Source organism: Onychostoma macrolepis, chromosome 20 (assembly GCF_012432095.1).
Source record: "Onychostoma macrolepis isolate SWU-2019 chromosome 20, ASM1243209v1, whole genome shotgun sequence".
In the NCBI taxonomy this organism is placed as follows: domain Eukaryota; kingdom Metazoa; phylum Chordata; class Actinopteri; order Cypriniformes; family Cyprinidae; genus Onychostoma; species Onychostoma macrolepis.
Window position 1 is genome coordinate 5,550,369 of NC_081174.1, and position 19,652 is coordinate 5,570,020.

A 19,652-nucleotide genomic window follows, 5' to 3' on the forward strand; every position below is an offset into this window, starting at 1 on the left:
GATTTAAACACTTGCAAATGTAATCTTTAAACTCAAATCTGAAAATGGTAATCCATCTTCTGACTGTACCACTGTGATGTCTAAATTTATTTGAAAATTTTAATGCTTTTGTTATTTAGACAAAATTTTATCGAACATACAAAATGAATTGGTTCATTCTTAAATATAGGTTCTAAATTCTAAGTATAGGTTGTAAATAAAAAACGAGAGCATTGAAAATGCCGACAGCTTATAAGATGCAGATTTTGCACTGGCATACAGCATGTAAAAGTGGCACAGCTGTTTTTTTGACTTCGTCCCTTTGTGTTCAGGTGGTGTGGCGAAAGCTCGGTGACGCGGCAGGATCAAAGCCTTCCATCCGACAGCAGCTCTCTGGGAATCAGTTCAAAGGTCCTCTATAGCAGGTCCTCTCCTTCTGGTCAGCCACCATGACAGTCCAGCAGGACCAAACTGAGAAACTGCTCGCAGCATCAACAGCATCCATGTCAAATCATTTGGAGTCCAACTATTGCCATTAACATTGGACCGCTACACTCCAATTTTCAGTGAACATGTAAAGCAATAATCCGCATTGAAATGACATTGTTTGACTATTAATTCTATTTTTTTTTTTTTCTTTAATGGATCTCGTCTGAATTTACCAATTCTGAACTACTCGGCTGACAATTACCCAACAGTCAATTTGACCGAATGTAGATTCAGAGAAGAAACATTAAAAGGACGGTGTCGTTTGGGACTGGACCCATGAAGTGTTTACGACTGGCAGCTAGTCATGTTCAGTCAGCTTGCCTTTTTATTTTTGAACTCATATTATTGTTTTTACATAACAGTGATGTCAGAAAACTCATTATTGTTTCCTTACACCCTTTTAGACAAAGTTGGGTCCATCAAACTGTGGTTTACTCCTTTCAGGGTGATAGCAGATAATGCTCACTTACTCACTCCACTGTGTTCTGGTACCCTTCCTGTGCACGTAATGTACAGAAATGACTCTGAAAGACAATGTAAGATATGTACAAAAGCTTTAAGTCACTTTATTATGTTGTCTTTTTAAGTGTTTTTACTTTTTCTAGTAGCTGTTTTTAATAAGTACCAACTTAACAGCGTATGGGGTTTCTTAACAGCCAACAGTTTTTGAGCAATGCAATTCAGACACAAAAGCAGCACAAAACATACTGAATTTGATTTTTCCCTGTTCCTGTATGAAGAAAAAAAAACGGCGGTCACAACTAAAATTCATAGTTTTTTTGTTTTATATTTAAAGACGTCAAATTTTAAAACGGTGTGCTGTGCATGCTAGACAATCACGTATCTCAGGTCTAGGGAAATGGCACGTATACATCACAACATGTCTGAAACAGTAGTTTTGTCCTTTTCCAGCCTTTTTAAGTGCTTAATTGACCCGTTAATAGTCAAGACTGATGCATTGGTAGAAATGATTGTGCTAACCTAATGTTTTAAAGGTCTATGCTATCTGTTTCAACCCTAGGAGTTTACCTACAAATCTAAAACTCCTGAAGGCCCTTTCTCATGATTCAAAAACAAACTTGCAATACTCCACTTTGACCAAATGCATGACAGATGATGGCAATGGGGTCAAAGTTTAAATTAAAGCAGCTTTGTGTCTCAAAAAGTGGACAAGTCCATCAATATGTCCTGCCCCAAGTTAATATTTCAGTCCGTGAAGGAAAACTGCGCCCATCAAGCAGTTTCACGGGCATTTAAGTAGTTGTTGCTGTCACTGTTAGTTATTATCATTGTCATTTGTTTTGGATGAAAAATTATCACAAACCCTCATGGAATCCATTAGAAGCTATGCATATTTCCCACCCCTTGCTTGTTCATTTATTATATATTTTGGCTAATTTGATAATGCTTTGTTATCAAAAAGCACTTTCAGCACCATTTAACACATTTTATGTTTAAATTCCACACGTTTTCCCTCAAAAGTCTGCAGGGCCTGCTATTCAGCAGTGAAATATTGTTAAACATTAATCTCAAACAGTGATCAAGGTCTGCTTATAGTGATTTTCAGCTCATTTAAATGCATGTCAGCAATAGTTTAATGTATGTGAGTCTCTTTTTCCTGATGTTCTTTTCAATGTCAAATAAACCGCCGAGTTCAAAAACAGGCATGCTTATAAATGAAATACTACGGCTGTGTTCAGAATGCAAAACTAGCATATTGTGCAATATATGCTAAATACTATATTAAAAAAAGAAATGGTATATAAAACAGTACACATTGTACCACTTAAAAAGTCAAGAAATATTTAATATTCAAATAAATTGCAACTAATTAGGTTCGATCTTCATACTGGCAATGGAAGGTTGAGCACACTGCATTGTGCAATTTGTTGTATGCTGCATTTTGATAAGAGTAGTATGTTAGTATGCTATTCCGAACATAGCCAACAGATGTAATTGTAAATGGGTAAAAGCTAAAGAAAGAGTTTTATCATGAATTAACCAGAGGTGTGCATTTGATTGGCTGGCAATGAGTTTTGACCCACCTGTTACAAACATGAGAAGTTGCCATTGTTGTTAATGAAAGGAGTTGCAAGCAGATCCTATACAGATAAAGTGCTGTTTCTCTTTGGAAGCGGTCTGAACACAAAGCCATGCTTTGGGGTTTTTTTTGGGATGATTTTATTTGGCATGTGCTGCCTCTTTTGTGCATGGGGTTTTATTTGGATCCTATGCACCTTCTCCCTGTGTTGTTTTCTTGTGTAAAACCTCTGAGGTTTATCCTGTCTTCAGTGTTAATAGCTGCGAGCATGACTGCAGGAGACATTTTACAGTAAAGATGTAAAGACAAAAGGTGTACAAAGTGAACCAGACGATTTTGTCAATAAACAAACTATTGCTTTATGTCGTCACATTTATTTATATAGCACTTTATACAGATTGTTTTAAAGCAGCTTTACAGCAATGAACAGGAGAATAACTTGTTTCATAATTTTGTAACATTGAGCTAAACTGTAACTGATCTGCTTTACAGTTAAAATAAGTTTAGTTCAGTGTTGAAAATAAACTGATTTAGGTGCAAATTCATGTCACTTGCTAAATTAGGCAATCTTAACATCTCAAAACCCATGAACAAACCTGTTAAACGTTTGTTACCATGCAGATTGTGTGAAAGCAACTGTGCAAAATGCAAAATAATAAAATAAATGTTGGAGAATTGTGCCCCCTAATGGTAATGAAGGGAAATTGCTCCTTTTTACACTAATTTCATCTCATTGACAACCTCAATGTATTGTGACCACACTTTTATATATAATATACATTGAATACATAGCTTCACATGCAAAACGATTAGTAAACGCATACATTGTAAAATAAAACAAAAATAGCATTTAAAGCAATACACTCACAGTGGATGTTTATGGGACAAGACATTCCATGTGGTTTAAATCTTATATTTTTTTTGTTAGAGCATGTTATTTAGTACAAAAATAAGTCATTTGAGCTTGTAAAGTTTTCTAGCTGCAGGGCTTGTTTGCATTTTGTTTGTGTATAGGTTAACGTCACAATACATAATACATACTGTATGCACAATGAGGCATAAAAAATTTAATGTGAAAAAGACATAAAACTTTAACTTAGTTAATCAGAAAACATGTTAAGCTAACCAAATAGAAATGTTGGTAATTTACTGATAATGCAAATATGTGACACTGGAGCACAAAACCAGTCATAAGTAGCACAGGTATATTTGTAGCAATAGCCAACAACACATTGTATGCACTGTGAAAAAAAAAAAAAAGTTGAGCCAACTTAAAATTTTAAGGCAACCAGCTTCAGCAGATTTTTGAGTTTGCTCAACTTATTTTTGTGGGAGATTCTCAATTTTTTGTTGTATAAACTTAAAACGACAAGTTGAGCAAACTCAAAAATCTGCTGAAGCTGGTTGCCTTAAAATTTTAAGTTGGCTCAACTTTTCTTTTTTTACAGTGTGGGTCAAAATTATCTATTTTTCTTTTATGCCAAAAATCATTAGGATATTAAGTAAAGATCATGTTCCATGAAGATATTTTGTAAAATTCCTACTGTAAATATATCAACATTTTATTTTTGATTAAGAACTTCATTTTGACAACTTTAAAGGCGCTTTTCTCAATATTTAGATTTTTTTGCACCCTCAGATTCCAGATTTTCAAATAGTTGAATCTCAGCCAAATATTGTCCTATCCTAACAAACCATACATCAATGGGAAGCTTATTTATTTAAAAAAATAGACCCTTATGACTGGTTTTGTGGTCCATGGTCACTTATAAGAAAAATACCTAAACACTAATACATTTTAACTAATGACCTGTTTACCACTACACAATATAATGTAGTTTATTAATGTAATTCAAGTTTTAATAAAGTGTTCATTTATAAATGTATACTGGGATATATCTTGTGAAACTTTATTTAATCTTTCCATCCAGGAGCTTGTTTGTATCATTTTTAAACCTTGTGTAGCACAATATGTATATTTAATGTGTTTTAATTAAAGACAAAATTATTTTCTCTGATAATTCATAGACTGACAGTGATGTAATTTAAAACAAGACGCAATCAAGTAAATGCACAAGGGGAAAAAGACTTTTATTATCTGCCTAAAAAAAATCAACAGGCAAACACAAGGTGGTTGAGCATAGCAAGTCCTTTGCCGATTAAATACTAACCAAACTAAGGCACATACGGGAAACTATAGAACGAACATGTCCATCAATCAACGCACTTGATCTCAGGTCAGTCAAAGATGCCAGAAACGCATCTGAATAAAAGGACTGCCAAGTATGATTTGTGGGATATTTTCCCCAAGAAAATAATATGAATTCTGCAACACACCAACTAAAAAGCAAAGCCAAAGGGGGGTAAATACATAACACTGAAAAAAAGGTTCTCTAAAGATAATACAGAAAAAATCATATGTACAACCAAAAATTCATAATTCATTCACAGAAATGGATTTGGAATGTAAGTGGTGATGTGAACGAATTTAAAAGGATAGTTTCCCCCAAACAGAAAAACTCTTTATTTATTTGGGTCACGCCATTCTAAACCTGTATGATTTATTTACTTATTTTTTAATCTTAGCATCTTGTCAGATCTTTTCATGTAAAAACCATTCATATTGACCAGAAAAAAACAATATGAAGTAATCCTTACTACTTGAGACCTGAAACCACATAATAATTTTGAAAAAAGCTGAAAACAGCTCTATTATATGACTCCAAAAACATCATTTGGACCAAGTCATAGATCACAAGTTGTATGGTCCATTTTTTAAGATTGTCCTTTTTGTAGATTGACCAACCATGCTCAATGTGAACCACTGTATGGAAAATATCCATGAAGATATTTCAAAATTCTCTTTCGCATACAGGTTTAGAACAACATGAGGGAGAGTAAATACATCAGCTTTTCATTTTGGGGTGAACTATCCCTTCAAATCGCATCAGTGGATATAAAGTCTACAGAACAGTGAAACCCTGAACCCAAGCAGAAGTCTGCGGTATTTCATGGACTCCCAGACACTCCAATTCAACCAGCGCTGATCTCGGCAGCTGAAATGTCTTTACCTTCCTGTGAAACCTGCATCAGAATATAAACCCGATACAGACTGTGTATATATTGTATACAGGCACATGTATCGTGGGCCTAAACCAAGATGTGAAGGACTGGTTTAATCACCTCTCATCTCATCCAAGCCCCTCTGTTCATTCCTGCCACAGGCGGCATGCCGTGGGGCGGCAGCGGCACCTGAGGTTGGCCGGGTGGAGGTGGGTACCCAGCGGGCGGTAAGCCCATTACCGGAGGGGGCACATTGTGCCCTGGTGGCATACGCGGGGGCGGAGGGGGGTAGCTGGGGTTGTAGCCTGGAGGGGGGTAAGATGGGGTGGGTGGGGGCAGATTGGGAGGAGGGTAAGAGGTTGGGGGCGGAGGGCCTGGAGGCGGGGGGTTTGGATGTGGATAGTGGGGGTGCGGGTGGTACGGCAGGCCAAACGAAGGGGGCATGGGCGCGTAGGAGGGCGCTTCAGTCTTCATCATGGACTGCAGACTCTGAAATCCCTCGCCGGACATGTACGAACTGGACGTGGACATTCCCATGATATAGTTGGAGGGAGGAGGGGGTGGCGGGCGGTGAGGTAGAGGGGGCGGGGCCCCGTGGGGTAGAGGAGGAGCCGGGCCCTGTGCTGGGTCCATGTCAGCTGATGTGGCCGGTTCTGCTTCAGCGGGAGGAGCTGGGATGACAGATGGAGCCTTGCGATCTGTGCGTGGACAGAAGTCAGAGTATAAATTATAAACATTTAGTATAATCACTTTATAACAGCTTCCATTATCAAACATCACTGCATTATGTGTAAATAAAAAATAAAAATTCTCAGGGCTGTATTTATTTGTTCAAAAATAGTGAATTACAATATTGTGAAATTTGATTCCATTTTAAAATAACTTTTTTATAATTTATTTCAGTTATGGATCATTACTCCAGTCTTGAGTGTCACATGATCCTTCAGAAATAATTCTAATATGCTAATTTGGTGCTCAAGTAACATTTTTTATCATTAATAATGTTGAAAACAGTTGTGCTGCTTAATTTTTATTTATTTTAATTTTTTTGTGGACACCATGATATTTTTTCAGGATGCTGTGATGAACGGAAAGAAGTCACTCTAACATTATAAATGTCTTTACTGACACTTTTGATCAATTTCAATATTTCTTGCTGAAAATAAAGTATTAATTTCTATTAAAAATATAAGTATTATATATATATATATATATATATATATATATATATATATATATATATATATAAATAAAAAAAAACAGTAGTCAGTGTACGTGTGTATTACTAAAAGCAATCATCTATTGTGAAATGTCAAGATAAATACATTTTTCCAATAACCTCATTAGAAAATCCCAAAGGTTATGCAAACAATAACATTAGATTATTATTTTTATTTTTTTGTCTATGATGAGCAATATACTTTCACCAAAGATTTATTTTGCCACCTATTTCAAAACACAGAAAGCCTCACCTGGGGGTTGGGACACAGGGAGAGGGGGCATAGGACTCTCCAGACGTGGTATCTTAGACCCAACTTGCTCTGTTTCAGAGACAGACAGAAATTAGCACTTGATACAATAGGAAATTCATCATCTCACTATTGACATGCAATATTATGAGACTATAAAAATGTGACTTACCTGTTGGGGCTTTAGGTTCATCTTTAGGAGAGACCTACAAAAGAAAAGAAAACAAGCCTTAAAATACCTCACAATTACTCTACGAATGTAACATTTCAATTCATTTTCTCCTTCAGTAAACTGATTTCCTTACCAAGTGCATTTATTTTGTTACAGCTCTACCTTTATTTCCAAGATTGTTAGATCGCAACTGCTATATGGTTCTGTAGAAGCCACGATTTAAAGGAATAGTTCACCCAAAAATAATTCTGTAATAATTCAACCCTGTTTTTTTTTTCAGTGGAACATAAAACAAGTTTATTTGAGAAATGTCTCAAGTGTTTTTTGCCTGTGCAACAGAAATGTTTGTTTGGCTACCAACATTCTTCAAAATATCTTCTTTTGTGTTCTTCAGATGAAAGAAAGGTTTGGAATGACGTGAAATGTGAGTAGATGACAGAATTGTTATTTTTGGGTGATCTTCCCCTTTAATGTGATTTCCACTTTTGCATGTAAAATCAGTTTTATTAGGCAAAACCCTGGTAAAGAACTACACTACCCATAATCCTCAAGCACGAAGCTACTTCACAAATAAAAGTCAGGGATGAACGGTTGTGTGCGACTTGAAATAATTTTCGGTCACAAATGTGTGTTATCTAAGCGCAAATGCTTTACTCACATGTTGGCGTTTAATCTTGGCGGGTGGGCTGGCCTGGGGGGAGTTTTTCTTGGAGGGAGGTTGAACAGGTGGGTTCTGCCCCCCTGACTGGCCGGGCAGGGTCGCAGGAGGGGGTGGGGGTTTCTCTTTGTCCTGTATCTGAGGCTGCTGGGGTATCGGCTGCTTACCCTGAGAGTACAAATCCAGAATCTGGTGGCAGATGTCTGAAGAACACAAGACAAGGGTATGGAGATCATGAAATGCTGGAAGTGAGCAGTCCATCATTAAATGAAAAACTAGACTACTAAGGTTATTTTTCCTATATCCAAGTAATTATTTTGGCAGAGAGGCACAGAGAAAGTTTGAAATGCACACTGTCAAATATTAATGCGATTACCCTCCAGCAGCTCCACCGGCACATCCTGTACAAACTGCTCCCACCAGCGGCGAGACGACTGCTTAGACGTCCACTCCTGAATGTCAAACTTACACAGCCGGCCGGCGAGGTACATGACTGCCACTGCTATGATCTCTGGCTCCCACTGAAGGGACAACATTGTGCAGAGGCTGGAAATACACAGAAACATGTTAATAACTGCAGAAGAATCAATGGTGACACGTTAAATAATTTAATTGTAAAAAGAGACCTTTAAACATTATACAGTCATCATTAACTGAGAATTTTAGTGCATCAAGTTAAATTAAATGAAAATTTAAAATGTTGCTTTGGCAATTAAACAAATGTTTAAAAGTTTTAATAATAATTAATCATTTTGAAATACTTTTTTTATGTTTTAGTTAACTATAATAACACTGATATAAATGTATGGTAACAACTGAATAATCACAGAATATACTTTCTGTAAAGAAAATATACTTTCTGATACAAAAGTTTAAAATACAGTAGCATTGTTGGAAATGAATGAATGAATTACAGTCCAACCTGTCATTGACAAAGGTCCACGCCATCTGCACAAGCTTCTGAACTTTGTTCTTGTCACCTGAAAAATCAAAGCATGAGATGATTAACAGCACAACAAAGCAGTATTATATATTTAAAAATATACATGTCTTAAACCTATTAATACCTTTGAGCTGTTTAGCATAGCGCAGCAGAAACTGGTAGGGGTGCTCAACTTGTAAATCAAACTTGATCGTCTGGAGTAAAATTCTTTCCAGGACCATGACCTCTTCCTGTGGAGACATTCCATGAAACACAGTGACGTTTAATACAGAAGGAACGTCACAAGAATGAGAACTTGTGTTTTGAATGGATTGCAAACCTTTGGATCATCTCCAAACTGTGCAAACTGCACATCATTGAGCAGACTCCGAGCCGTTTTAATGATGTCTTTACACTTCTTGGGGGTTTCTTCCACTTTACCAGCCAGGAAAAGACAACAAGCTCCAGTCACCTGAAGAGAGAAACATAAATCTTTTAAACACGACTAAATTTAGAGCGTGCTACATGCTACAGCTACAAACATCTTAACATAAACACTGTTTACACTCAGTATTCTGTTGGGCCAGGAGGGAAAAAGCAAAAGAGACTGTTTCAACATTTGAAAACGTTTTCCTTGAAAGCCATCAAAATTATAAAACAGACAGTTTTTTACTCCAAATAACCCTAAATAATCATAACTTGGACCAAGTTGTATATTAAATAGGTTTAATTAAAAGTAAGAATCAAGATAAAACAGTGATATGTTCACCTAGAGTAAAACATATAAAACAATAAACACTAATAATAATCATTAAAAGGCCCTATTATTTGAATTCATCTTAAAAAAAAAAAAAAACAGAAAATTCTGATATTAGAATAAATAAATTACCCCTGTTACCTATAAACACTGTAAACTATTAGGCATTATATGGTAGGATGAAAAGAAAATGCTATGGATGAAATAATCTGCCAAAATGCATAAAATGATCAGATTTTCAAGAGCATGTTGTACTTACATATCTGGGAAACTGTTTGAAAGAATGAAACATATAAAAACGATGAAAGTACGTTATTCCAGTTGCCAGTGTGTCATAATGTCTTAAAAAATTGGTTAAGGATAACATAAAAATCCTACATTCCTACACAGAACTGAAACTGAATATGGTAATAAGTTGTAAATGGCAGCATTAGAAGGATACAGTCCCAGACGTGTCCCGACGTCGAATATGAACCGGGCTCCCTCTCGTCTGTACCGGGCTTCTGTGGCTGGATCCAGGCCATCGGACTGGGACGGGGTGTGGGCCAGATCCTTCTTGTCCCAGTACCAGCATGGCTTTGTGTGGTCCAGATTTGTGGCAAAACTTCCAGCAGCGGCGTTAGAGTTCTCCTTGCCGTCCTTCATTTGGAAGGAAGTGACAGCTGATGCCAAACTGGACTATCAGGCCGTTGGACAGCAACAGCTGTGCAGGTCTGAACATATCAGTTAGTTAGTTACCTGTTAACCTCATGTGCATGCTTAAAAGACAATTACTATTCAGAAAACAATTTGACTGTATTCACACTATCGGATCAATTTGAACTAAATTGAGCTGAACAATGACAGGTTCTGCAGAGTTTGTTTTATAACTAATACATTTGATTTTACAGTTATTTTACTGTTTATTACTGTAAAAGTGCTTTAAAAAAAACTGTTGAAGCGCTATATAAACAAATGTGACTTGGCACTTCCACTGAAGGTAAAGATTTTACAAAGCTATTATTAACACCCAACACAACTCTGAATTCCAATTCCATTCTTAACATTGTTTTTTGGACATTGTTATCAGTGAACATAATACTTCAAGATGATTTCAGATAAGTATGTGAAGTAGACAAGTAAATGGTGAGTAAAATAAAAAAAACATATATGTCTACTATAAATTAACGTTTGCCAAAATCTTTTTTTCTCACTGTAACATTATTTCATTACAGTTAAGAACAATCCATAGCCAAATCGCCATTACAGCAAAGCTTCTGAACATGAACCAATTTTTACTGCAATTTCCATTTTCTGATTAGATTATTAAAAGGTTCAATTAGGGTTGCAAAAAGGTGGAAAATTTCCAGTAAATTTCGGACGTATTCCAGAAATTTTAGAAACTTTCCAGGATTCTTTGGAATATTCCAGGGATTTTTGTAAAGTTACGGAAATTTACCAGACATTTTCCACCCCTTTGCAACCCTAGGTTCAGTACATTATTCAAATATATTTAGATTCAATCTTTTTACTTTATTAAGTATTGTCAGATTCAAACCATTAATAATTACAAACAATAATAAAATTGAATTACAACAAACATTAATATGATGTACAACACGGTGCACACACGATTCAGACAGCTTTAAAATCGTAAAAATTTGTGGAGTTGAAAACAATTAAATTCTAAAAAACACTAAAAATATTCTATATTTAAAGCAAAACATTTTCTATGAACACAGGCATGCTGTTGACAGTTTTCATGAAATCCACCAAACAACGGATTCCCATCAGACAACTATACTGCATCATGGTTATTATCAGGAAAAACATAATAAATAATATCACACTCGAGGCCGTTAATCACATGTACCATATTTAAAGCTCTATTTAAAGTCTATGAGACTCATTTGTTTCGTGAGCTCAAGTGTCAACAGCTACAGACCACACCGAAACACCAAATCTACCAGATATCTCTGATCGCTTATAATATTAGTAGTTGATTATCCAGTAAATCTGATGTTTATGTGAAAAGGGCAGTTTGATCTTTTATCCCTCGATTCATTTTGACAGTGGGAGTAAAGCGCGATCAAAACCGCTCACGGAAGATCAGATTAATTACTCATCCTTCATTTTATAAAACAGGCGTAACTAATCGGTAATCTTACCGTTATTGTATATGATTCGATTATGATCTCGATGAGTTGAGCAGTTAGATAAAATTGTAATCTTTGTCAATCTTCACATTCATGACATGGAGGCGGCCATTTACAGCGCGTCTTCTTTTGCCTCTTCTCAGCAGCGCTCTTGCGTCGTTTAACCCACTGGAGCCGCATTAGCGCCTCCTGCAGGCGTGGAGGACACACACACCAAAAGACATAAAGTCACCGAACCTCATTATGCAGTTCCATTTGAGCAATAATTTGTTATGGTTACTGACCTGTCATGAAAGTTACCAAGAAACAGACATACAAACAAACACATACGTTTAGCCTACTACTTTCTGAATGTGTGCAGCGGTCAGGGATACAACTGTAGTTAGTTTCACAAGGATGTGAACGCTTTTTGTTGTGTGAACTTGCCTTTGTCACAGTACTGAAAAAGTAAGTTATGTTTGATCGATATGGACTAGAATCTGATTTGATGTTTTTCAACCTCTTTAAACTATCCATCCATCCAGCCTTTTGCTAACTGCAGCTAGGGTGCTGGCTTTATCTGAAGTGGAGGGAAAAAACACAACAGCTTGTTCATGGGCTTATACTGTACTGTATATATGGTGCAATATTAAAATGTACCTTAAATCTTCCCATAGCCTACTTCTCTTTCCGGTTCCCTAGATTTTCCTTTCACCACTGAACCTAGTTATTCACAATCAGCGTTGGGAAGGTTACTTTGGAAATGTAATAGGTTACAGATTACATGTTACCCTATTTAAAATGTAATAAGTAGTGTAACTATTTCAATTACTTTTAGAGTAATGTAACTGATTACATTTGATTACTTTTCTAAATCTCTAATGAGCTCAACTGTTATTTTCAAACATGTAAAACATGCAGGATTAACAGTACTCAACACTGCCACTTTCGAAATCCTTCATCACTTGAATTATGTTTATAATAATTCAATTTTAAAACACAGCCACCACAAAATCAGACTTATTTGAGATCATTCTGTGGTTAAATACAGATTTAAAACCATACCAAGAAATAGTCTAGTAGCTATGATACTGTTTTTGAAATCAAATCTTTGCATAGCGACAGGAAACACTGGCATCTAACAATGTCTTGGAAAAAACAGTTAATCTTAAAAAATAAAGCATATAAATCCAAATAGGAAATAAAACAGTTATCGAAAAAGCATGTGTCCTGTTCTGTGTACTATAGGCCTACTCCTGAAACATTGGTGTCTAAAAATAAAAAAATCAGATGTAACCCCCATGTAATCGTTAACATTTTCATAAGTAACTGTAATTTAATTACACAGTTTTTCTCAGTAACTGTAACTGAATATAATTACATTTATTTTATAATTAAATTACATAATTTAGTTACATGTAAGTTAACTAGTTACTCCCTAACACTGTTCACAATGTTTAGGATTGTATTTAAATCATTATACTAAAATGCTTAAAACTGTAGTTATAAAATGGTAGTCAATACACCAAAAAAACATGGTTATTACATTTTTAGTATAATAAAACCATGGTTCATTTTCATACGGGATTTGCAGTAAGAGTTTGTTGGTAAATCTGATTTTGTTTGATTATTTTTATGTTTTTTATCAGACAACTTGTTTAGCCAAAGTATTTATGATTGTATGTTTTGTTTTACTTCATGCATTTACATGAATAATGTTAACTTATGTGAATAATGTCGCCTCTGGCTTGCTCAGTTGGGGACACTTAATTTCTAGCGATTATCATCGATTTGATTGCACAGATACTATTTAAACTAAACTGAGCTAGACAATGACATCTCTGAATTCAATAATGAAATGCCTTTAACTGAAAATTGTTCATTATACATTACTGACACTCTATCCTCCAATTTGATACTGTTAAGTGCTTTGAAACAATCTGTATTGTTAAAAGCGCTATATAAATAAAGGTGACTTGATTTGACTTGACTTTGAGGGAAAAGACTGATGATGAGATTGCTGAGAGAGATACTCTAATACTAGGTGTCTCCGACACTGAAGCCATGCTGATAACACCTACTAATATTAGACAAATATCAGATATTTTAACACTGTAATGTGTCATGTGAGTTACTGATCTAATACAAATGCATGCAACAAAATCCTATTTAAGAGCAAAGTAGCAACAGTGTGCCTGCTCTTATGCTGTCAGCAGAGGGCAGTACTGCTTAGTAGTTTGCATTGAGGCGTGATCTGCCTTACAAAACTGCTGACAGATTTCCACCATCACATCCCTGACCACTTTTGATCAGCCAATGAACAAACAGTTTAATGTAAACACCACACATCACACCACCATATACTACTCATCATTTACTAACCCACATGTGAGTCCAGTGTTGTTCTGGACCCCATTGTCTTTCGATGTATGGAGAGAGAAAAAAAACATTATTCAGAATGAATTTGTTTGTATTCTACAGAGAGGTCACAATGGTCTATCAAAGACATATCCTTTATTATTATTATTAATTTTTTTTTTAGTTTTGAATTGTGAAAGAAGATTTAAAAACAGACAAGTGAGCAGATTTTTGAGCCTTAGGCTTTCTTCAGTGCTCATCTTACAAACAGCAACTCACCCCTTTTATAGACACAATTACAAATCACCAGCTGAGCTTAATCAAGAGGGACCATAGGAATTACAGTCCAATTTCAGAGAACATAGTGTGAAATATTATTCAAAATACGATTCAAACCTCCAACAGAAAATGTCAAAAATACATAATACAAAAAAACCAACATTACAAAAGTCAAAGTACAAAACAAAACTGAATGTTGACCAAATTCGAGTAAACTATTCCTTTAAGACAATATTTATATTGTAAGTGTAGAGTAAGAGTAAGTGAACAGTGAATATTATTTTTTTTCTTTTTCTATGACTATTCAAAGTGTATTTACAAAACATTTAAGACGATATTGAAATCAAGATGGCTCAAGATGCAAATCAGCACATCTGTCATGTTGACTGCTTGAATGAAGTTAAAGCCATCATTCAGTATAAGCAGCGTTTGTCTTTAAAATGAATAACTTCAGTTTATTCAGTTAAGATCTAGTGATCTGTGCTTTAGCATTTCCAAACCAATTAGGTTAGTTAGGCTACCTCATTCACACAATAAAAGAGAGCACATTTTAAGTAGTTGACATGTTGCATGTTTTGCAGAATTGGAAGATCTTATCTGATTATTGAAATGGCGCATCCAACAATGTTTTACGATAGCTGTGATTGTGTTGGTGCTCAGCACATGCTTAGCTAGTCAAGTCAATTGCCTCGATTACCCTTCAAATGGCTAGAAGGTTGCATTTTTCTTTCTTCTGTTCACTTGTCTGAAGGTTTCAAGTGAGACTGGAGATCTTGAGTAGCATGTGTTATTTTAATTAGGGTTGGACAATGCAGGAACATGTTTGGACACCCCTGGCCTATAGTTTATGTCACAGCCCTGAACCATGGCTCGCTGAATGCTAGTGTTTGTCAGAGGTAGGTGATATTAGGGGAGGGACATTAGCCCTGTATTTTATGCACATTTTGATAATGCATATAATGTTGAGTGGAAACATGAAGAAACCAATAACATTTATAAAAAGTACATTTAAAATGTATATGCTCACATTAGATGATACATGTTTTTATTCAATTAGAATAAACTGCACATAAACTATTATGGAAGCATATTTACCAAATAAATTTCTAGATAAAATCATGTCATTCAATAAATAAATAAAATTCAATATAATAAATTCAATAAAAGAAAAAAAATATATCATTGAGTCAGTTACAACAACACATTTTGTTTTGGTCCTCGTGCACATTTTTCATAATAAATTTAAAAAGATACATAATGACTGAAAATTTGTAGGCTGAAGCCTTATATTATCTAATGAACGACACTTTTCTCACAATATTTGGCTGAAGCCTTATATTATCTAATGAACAATACTTTTCTCACAATATTTGAGCAAGATAAACAGAAACAAAAGTACAAATTTCAAACATTAATACAGCAGTTTATTTGTTACATACACAAATTATTGAGTTCATATTGAGTTATATAATTATTTATCACCCCATTTTTAAACATTTTCTTGAATTTACAAAGTGAACTACACTTTTTAATTCCTTGTTAGCAGTTATTCCATACGTTTACTACCCCTTTGACAGATATACATCTAATTTTTATATTAGTTTGTCAGCACTTAGACCTCAGGTTTAGTAATGTATTATATTTAGTAAAAAATATCATTTATTTAGCCCCACTATTTTATGTCAATTTCCCTGGAAGTTCTCTTGAATTATCATAAAATTCTGCATAATATGCAAATTGTTTGAGTTATTTAGAATTTTCACATATTCACACATGGGCAGCTTTAGGACTCTCTGATCACTGTTTGGTTCATCTTATACCGACCTACAGGCAGAAACTGAAATCAGCTAAACCTGTTTTAAGGACTGTTTTTTTCTCACTGTGATTGGAGTGTTTTTGAAGCTGCTGCCACCGTTCTGGACGAGCTCACGGAGACTCATCATATATCAGTTTCTGTGAGGATATGTGCATTCCTACTTGGACTCATTTAACCTACAACAACGACAAACCGTAGTTCACTGCAAAACTCAGTCAGCTCCGTCAGGCCAAAGAAGATGCTTACAGAAAGGGGGACAAAGTCTTGTATAAACAGGCCAAATACACACTGGAAAAGGAGATCAGTGTGGCAAACAGGAATTATTCTGAAAACATAAGGATTCAATTCTCTTCCAGTCACTCAGCATCAGTGTGGAAAGGTCTGAAAGAGATCGCCAACTACAAGACACCATCCCCCAGCACTGTGAAGAATCAACAACTGGCAGATGATCTGAATGAGTTCTACTGCAGATTTGAAAAAACAGCCCACACCCGGCCAGCAACCCCCCTCTCCCCCACACCTGCAATTCAGATCAGCGAAGACGAGGTGCGCCAGGTCTTCAGGAAGCAGAAAAGGAAAAAAGCACCAGGTCCAGATTGTGTTACACCAGTCTGTCTGAAATCCTGTGCTGACCAGCTGGCCCCCATCTTCACACAGATCTTCAACAGATCACTGGAGCTGTGCGAAGTCCCTTCATGCTTCAAACGCTCCACCATCATCCCCATCCCAAAGAAATCCAAAATTACAGGACTAAATGACTACAGGCCTGTGGCTCTAATGTCTGTGGTCATGAAGTCTTTTGAAAAACTGGTGCTGGCCCACCTGAAGGACATTACTGGACCCTTACTGGATCCTCTTCAGTTTGCCTACAAAGCAAACAGGTCTGTGGATGATGCAGTCAACATGGGACTGCACTATGTTCTGCAACATCTAGACAGAGCAGGGACTTATGTGAGGATCCTGTTTGTGGAATTCATCTCAGCTTTTAACATGATCATTCCCAAACCTCCTCCTGCCCAAACTAACTCAGTTCTCCGTGCCCACCTCCGTCTGTCAGTGGATCACCAGCTTCCTGACAGACAGGCAGCAGCTAGTGAGGCTGGGAAAATACATATCCAGCACCCGTACGCTTAGCACTGGTGCCCCTCAGGGCTGTGTTCTCTCCCCACTGTTCTTCTCCCTCTACACCAACGACTGCACATCTAAAGACCCCTCTCCTGAAAGCTCCTGAAGTTTGCAGACGACACCACACTTGTTGGCCTCACTCAGGTTAAGGAGCTGGCTGTCTGGTGCTGTCTTAACAACCTGGAGCTCACCACGCTCAAAACAGTGGAGATGATCGTGGACTTCAGGAGAAACCCCCCTGCACTCCCCCCACTCACCATCATGGACAGCACTGTAACGACAGTGGAGTCATTCAGGTTCCTGGGCACCACTATCTCTCAGGACCTGAAGTGGGACATTCACATAGACCATTGTTAAAAATGGCCCAGCAGAGGTTGTACTTCCTTCGCCAGCTGAGGAAGTTCAACCTGCCACAGGAGCTGCTGAAACAGTTCTACTCCGCCATCATTGAATCCGTCCTCTGCACTTCAATAACTGTCTGGTTCAGCTCAGCTACCAAATCTGACCTCAGAAGACTACAGAGGGTAGTCCGGGCTTCTGAGCGAATCATTGGTACAACCCTCCCCGCTCTCCAAGAACTGTACTTATCCAGAGTGAGCAAAAGGGCTGGCAAAATCACTCTGGACCCCTCACATCCAGCACACTCCCTCTTTGAACTGTTGCCGTCTGGTCGACACTACAGAGCTCTGAGCACCAGAACGACCAGGCACAGGAACCGTTTCTTCCCTCAGGCAATCCATCTCATGAACACCTGACAATATACGTGGAACACACACTATTTATACACTTATTTATCTAACACACATACTTAGTCTACATTTCAATTTGCTCATAATATTCCTGTACATACAACTGTCTATTGTTATATACCTGTTTATGCCATGGTCTGTCTGAATACTCGATTCTGATTGGCTGGCAGGTGTTGATTAAATTCGTTTAACTGCACAGGTAGTTCCAGGTCAGTTTAATGCAGTGAATGCTGGCAAATGACCATGGCATAAACGGGATAATCAACGGCTAGCTGTGCATTAAAAGATTTGAATGCACTTCGCGGAGGCAACCGGTTCTTCGCATCCACGTCGTGCATTCAAATCGTTTAATGCACAGCTAGCCGTTGATTATCCCTGACACATACAATTGTCAGTTTGTATATTTTTATTGATTATTTACTTGTTCTATTTTTTAATTCTTCTTTTTATTATCTGTGTTTTTTGTCCTGTCACTGTCATTCTGTTGCACTGTGGAAGCTTCTGTCATGAAAACAAATTCCTCGTATGTGTAAAAATTCTTGGCAATAAAAGCTCATTCTGATTCTGGTGGATGTAAACATTGCTTTTCTCATTGCGGACAATGTTACTGGACATAAATAATACACTTGTATTATATTTTTGGTCTGTTTTTACAAAATTCATAAGCATATATTTGCTAAAAAAATAAAAATAAAAATACAAGCATGTAGATGACATCAAGTTCAAGCATTCCATACTCAGCCCCACAAATCTCTATTCAATATTACTCTTCATACTTGCAAAGGGGAAAAAAGACATTTCTTTTATATGAATTTCCACACTATCAGAAAACAATTTCAATTAAGATTGAAATAGATCCATGCCTTGAATAGAGGCTTGAATGTGTAACACCGGCTGCTAGGCAACCATTCATTAGCACAACTAAAGAAGACCAAGTTATTACTTAAGTAATTCATAATGATCAGGTAATTTAGTGATTATGTTATCATTACGCACCGTCCTCTGCAGCAACTGAACAAAACAGCCAAAATATACCATAATGCTGGCTAAAATCTGCACTTACATCAAACGCTTATGAAAACATAAGTAGCTTTTATAGTCAAAGCAATAGTGATCTTCAAACATACACAGTGGGCCTAAATTAGAGAGTCATTTATGTCATCATATCCACCAACACAATTACTTACGCTCGCTATAAAGTTGGGTCCTCTTGTAAACAAGAAAATTAAGAAGAGCTTAAAGACTGCTCCAGTGCCGTCAGAGACCCAGTGGAATATAACCGCTGCGGTGTGATTATTAAAATGAGAATCTAATGATTTGCCTCTGCCAAGGTCAGACGAGGCTTAATTAGGAAAAATGCAATCAGCGACACCGTGCCTTGTTCTAAATGCAGTTTGGGCCAGTGCCAGCTTCAGCTCAAGACACAGTCTTTAATAAAGGACGGTTGCCATCTTGTGCTGCTGGCTGAAATGAAGCCATGATGGGAAGCTCCTGGGGTTGAAGTGAACAGGAAGTTCAACAGAGGAAACATCACAAAACATAACACTGAATACATTTACATTTAGTCATTTAGCAGACGCTTTTATCCAAAGCGACTTACAAATGAGGACAATGGAAGCAATCAAAATCAACAAAAGAGCAATGATATGCAAGTGCTATAA

At 36.6% G+C, this 19,652-nt stretch overlaps 2 protein-coding genes across 4 annotated transcripts in view; one reads left to right on the forward strand and one right to left on the reverse strand.

The window, feature by feature from the left end:
• Nucleotides 1-2,871, forward strand: part of ccdc85cb (coiled-coil domain containing 85C, b) — a 47,581-nt gene extending 44,710 nt beyond the window's left edge. For all 3 annotated transcript variants that reach the window (XM_058755661.1, XM_058755663.1, XM_058755662.1), the window contains one exon: nt 312-2,871. In XM_058755661.1, coding sequence (XP_058611644.1) covers nt 312-401 — 90 coding nt within the window. In that variant the 3' untranslated portion in view covers nt 402-2,871. The remainder of the gene's footprint in view (nt 1-311) is intronic.
• Nucleotides 2,872-4,575: 1,704 nt separating this feature from the next.
• On the reverse strand, nt 4,576-11,854 carry ccnk (cyclin K). Its single transcript, XM_058754819.1, has 11 exons — nt 11,698-11,854; nt 9,993-10,263; nt 9,810-9,891; nt 9,134-9,265; nt 8,939-9,044; nt 8,794-8,851; nt 8,248-8,417; nt 7,872-8,074; nt 7,214-7,247; nt 7,045-7,113; nt 4,576-6,270 (listed from the first exon to the last, which is right to left on the reverse strand). Exons 2-11 carry the CDS (start codon nt 10,193-10,195, stop codon nt 5,696-5,698), a joined length of 1,632 nt encoding a protein of 543 aa, XP_058610802.1. The 5' UTR covers nt 10,196-10,263; nt 11,698-11,854; the 3' UTR covers nt 4,576-5,695.
• Between the last annotated feature and the right edge of the window lie 7,798 nt (nt 11,855-19,652).

Bases quoted from the DNA above. Each gene is read 5' to 3' on its own strand.
- ccnk (XM_058754819.1), bottom strand. From the start codon at position 10,195: ATGAAGGACGGCAAGGAGAACTCTAACGCCGCTGCTGGAAGTTTTGCC. The intron at 9,266-9,809 runs GTAAGTACAACA...TTCTCTCTTCAG, and splicing joins TCAAACAGTTTCCCAGATAT to GTGACTGGAGCTTGTTGTCT. The intron at 6,271-7,044 runs GTGAGGCTTTCT...GTCCACGCACAG, and splicing joins CCCTGTGTCCCAACCCCCAG to ATCGCAAGGCTCCATCTGTC.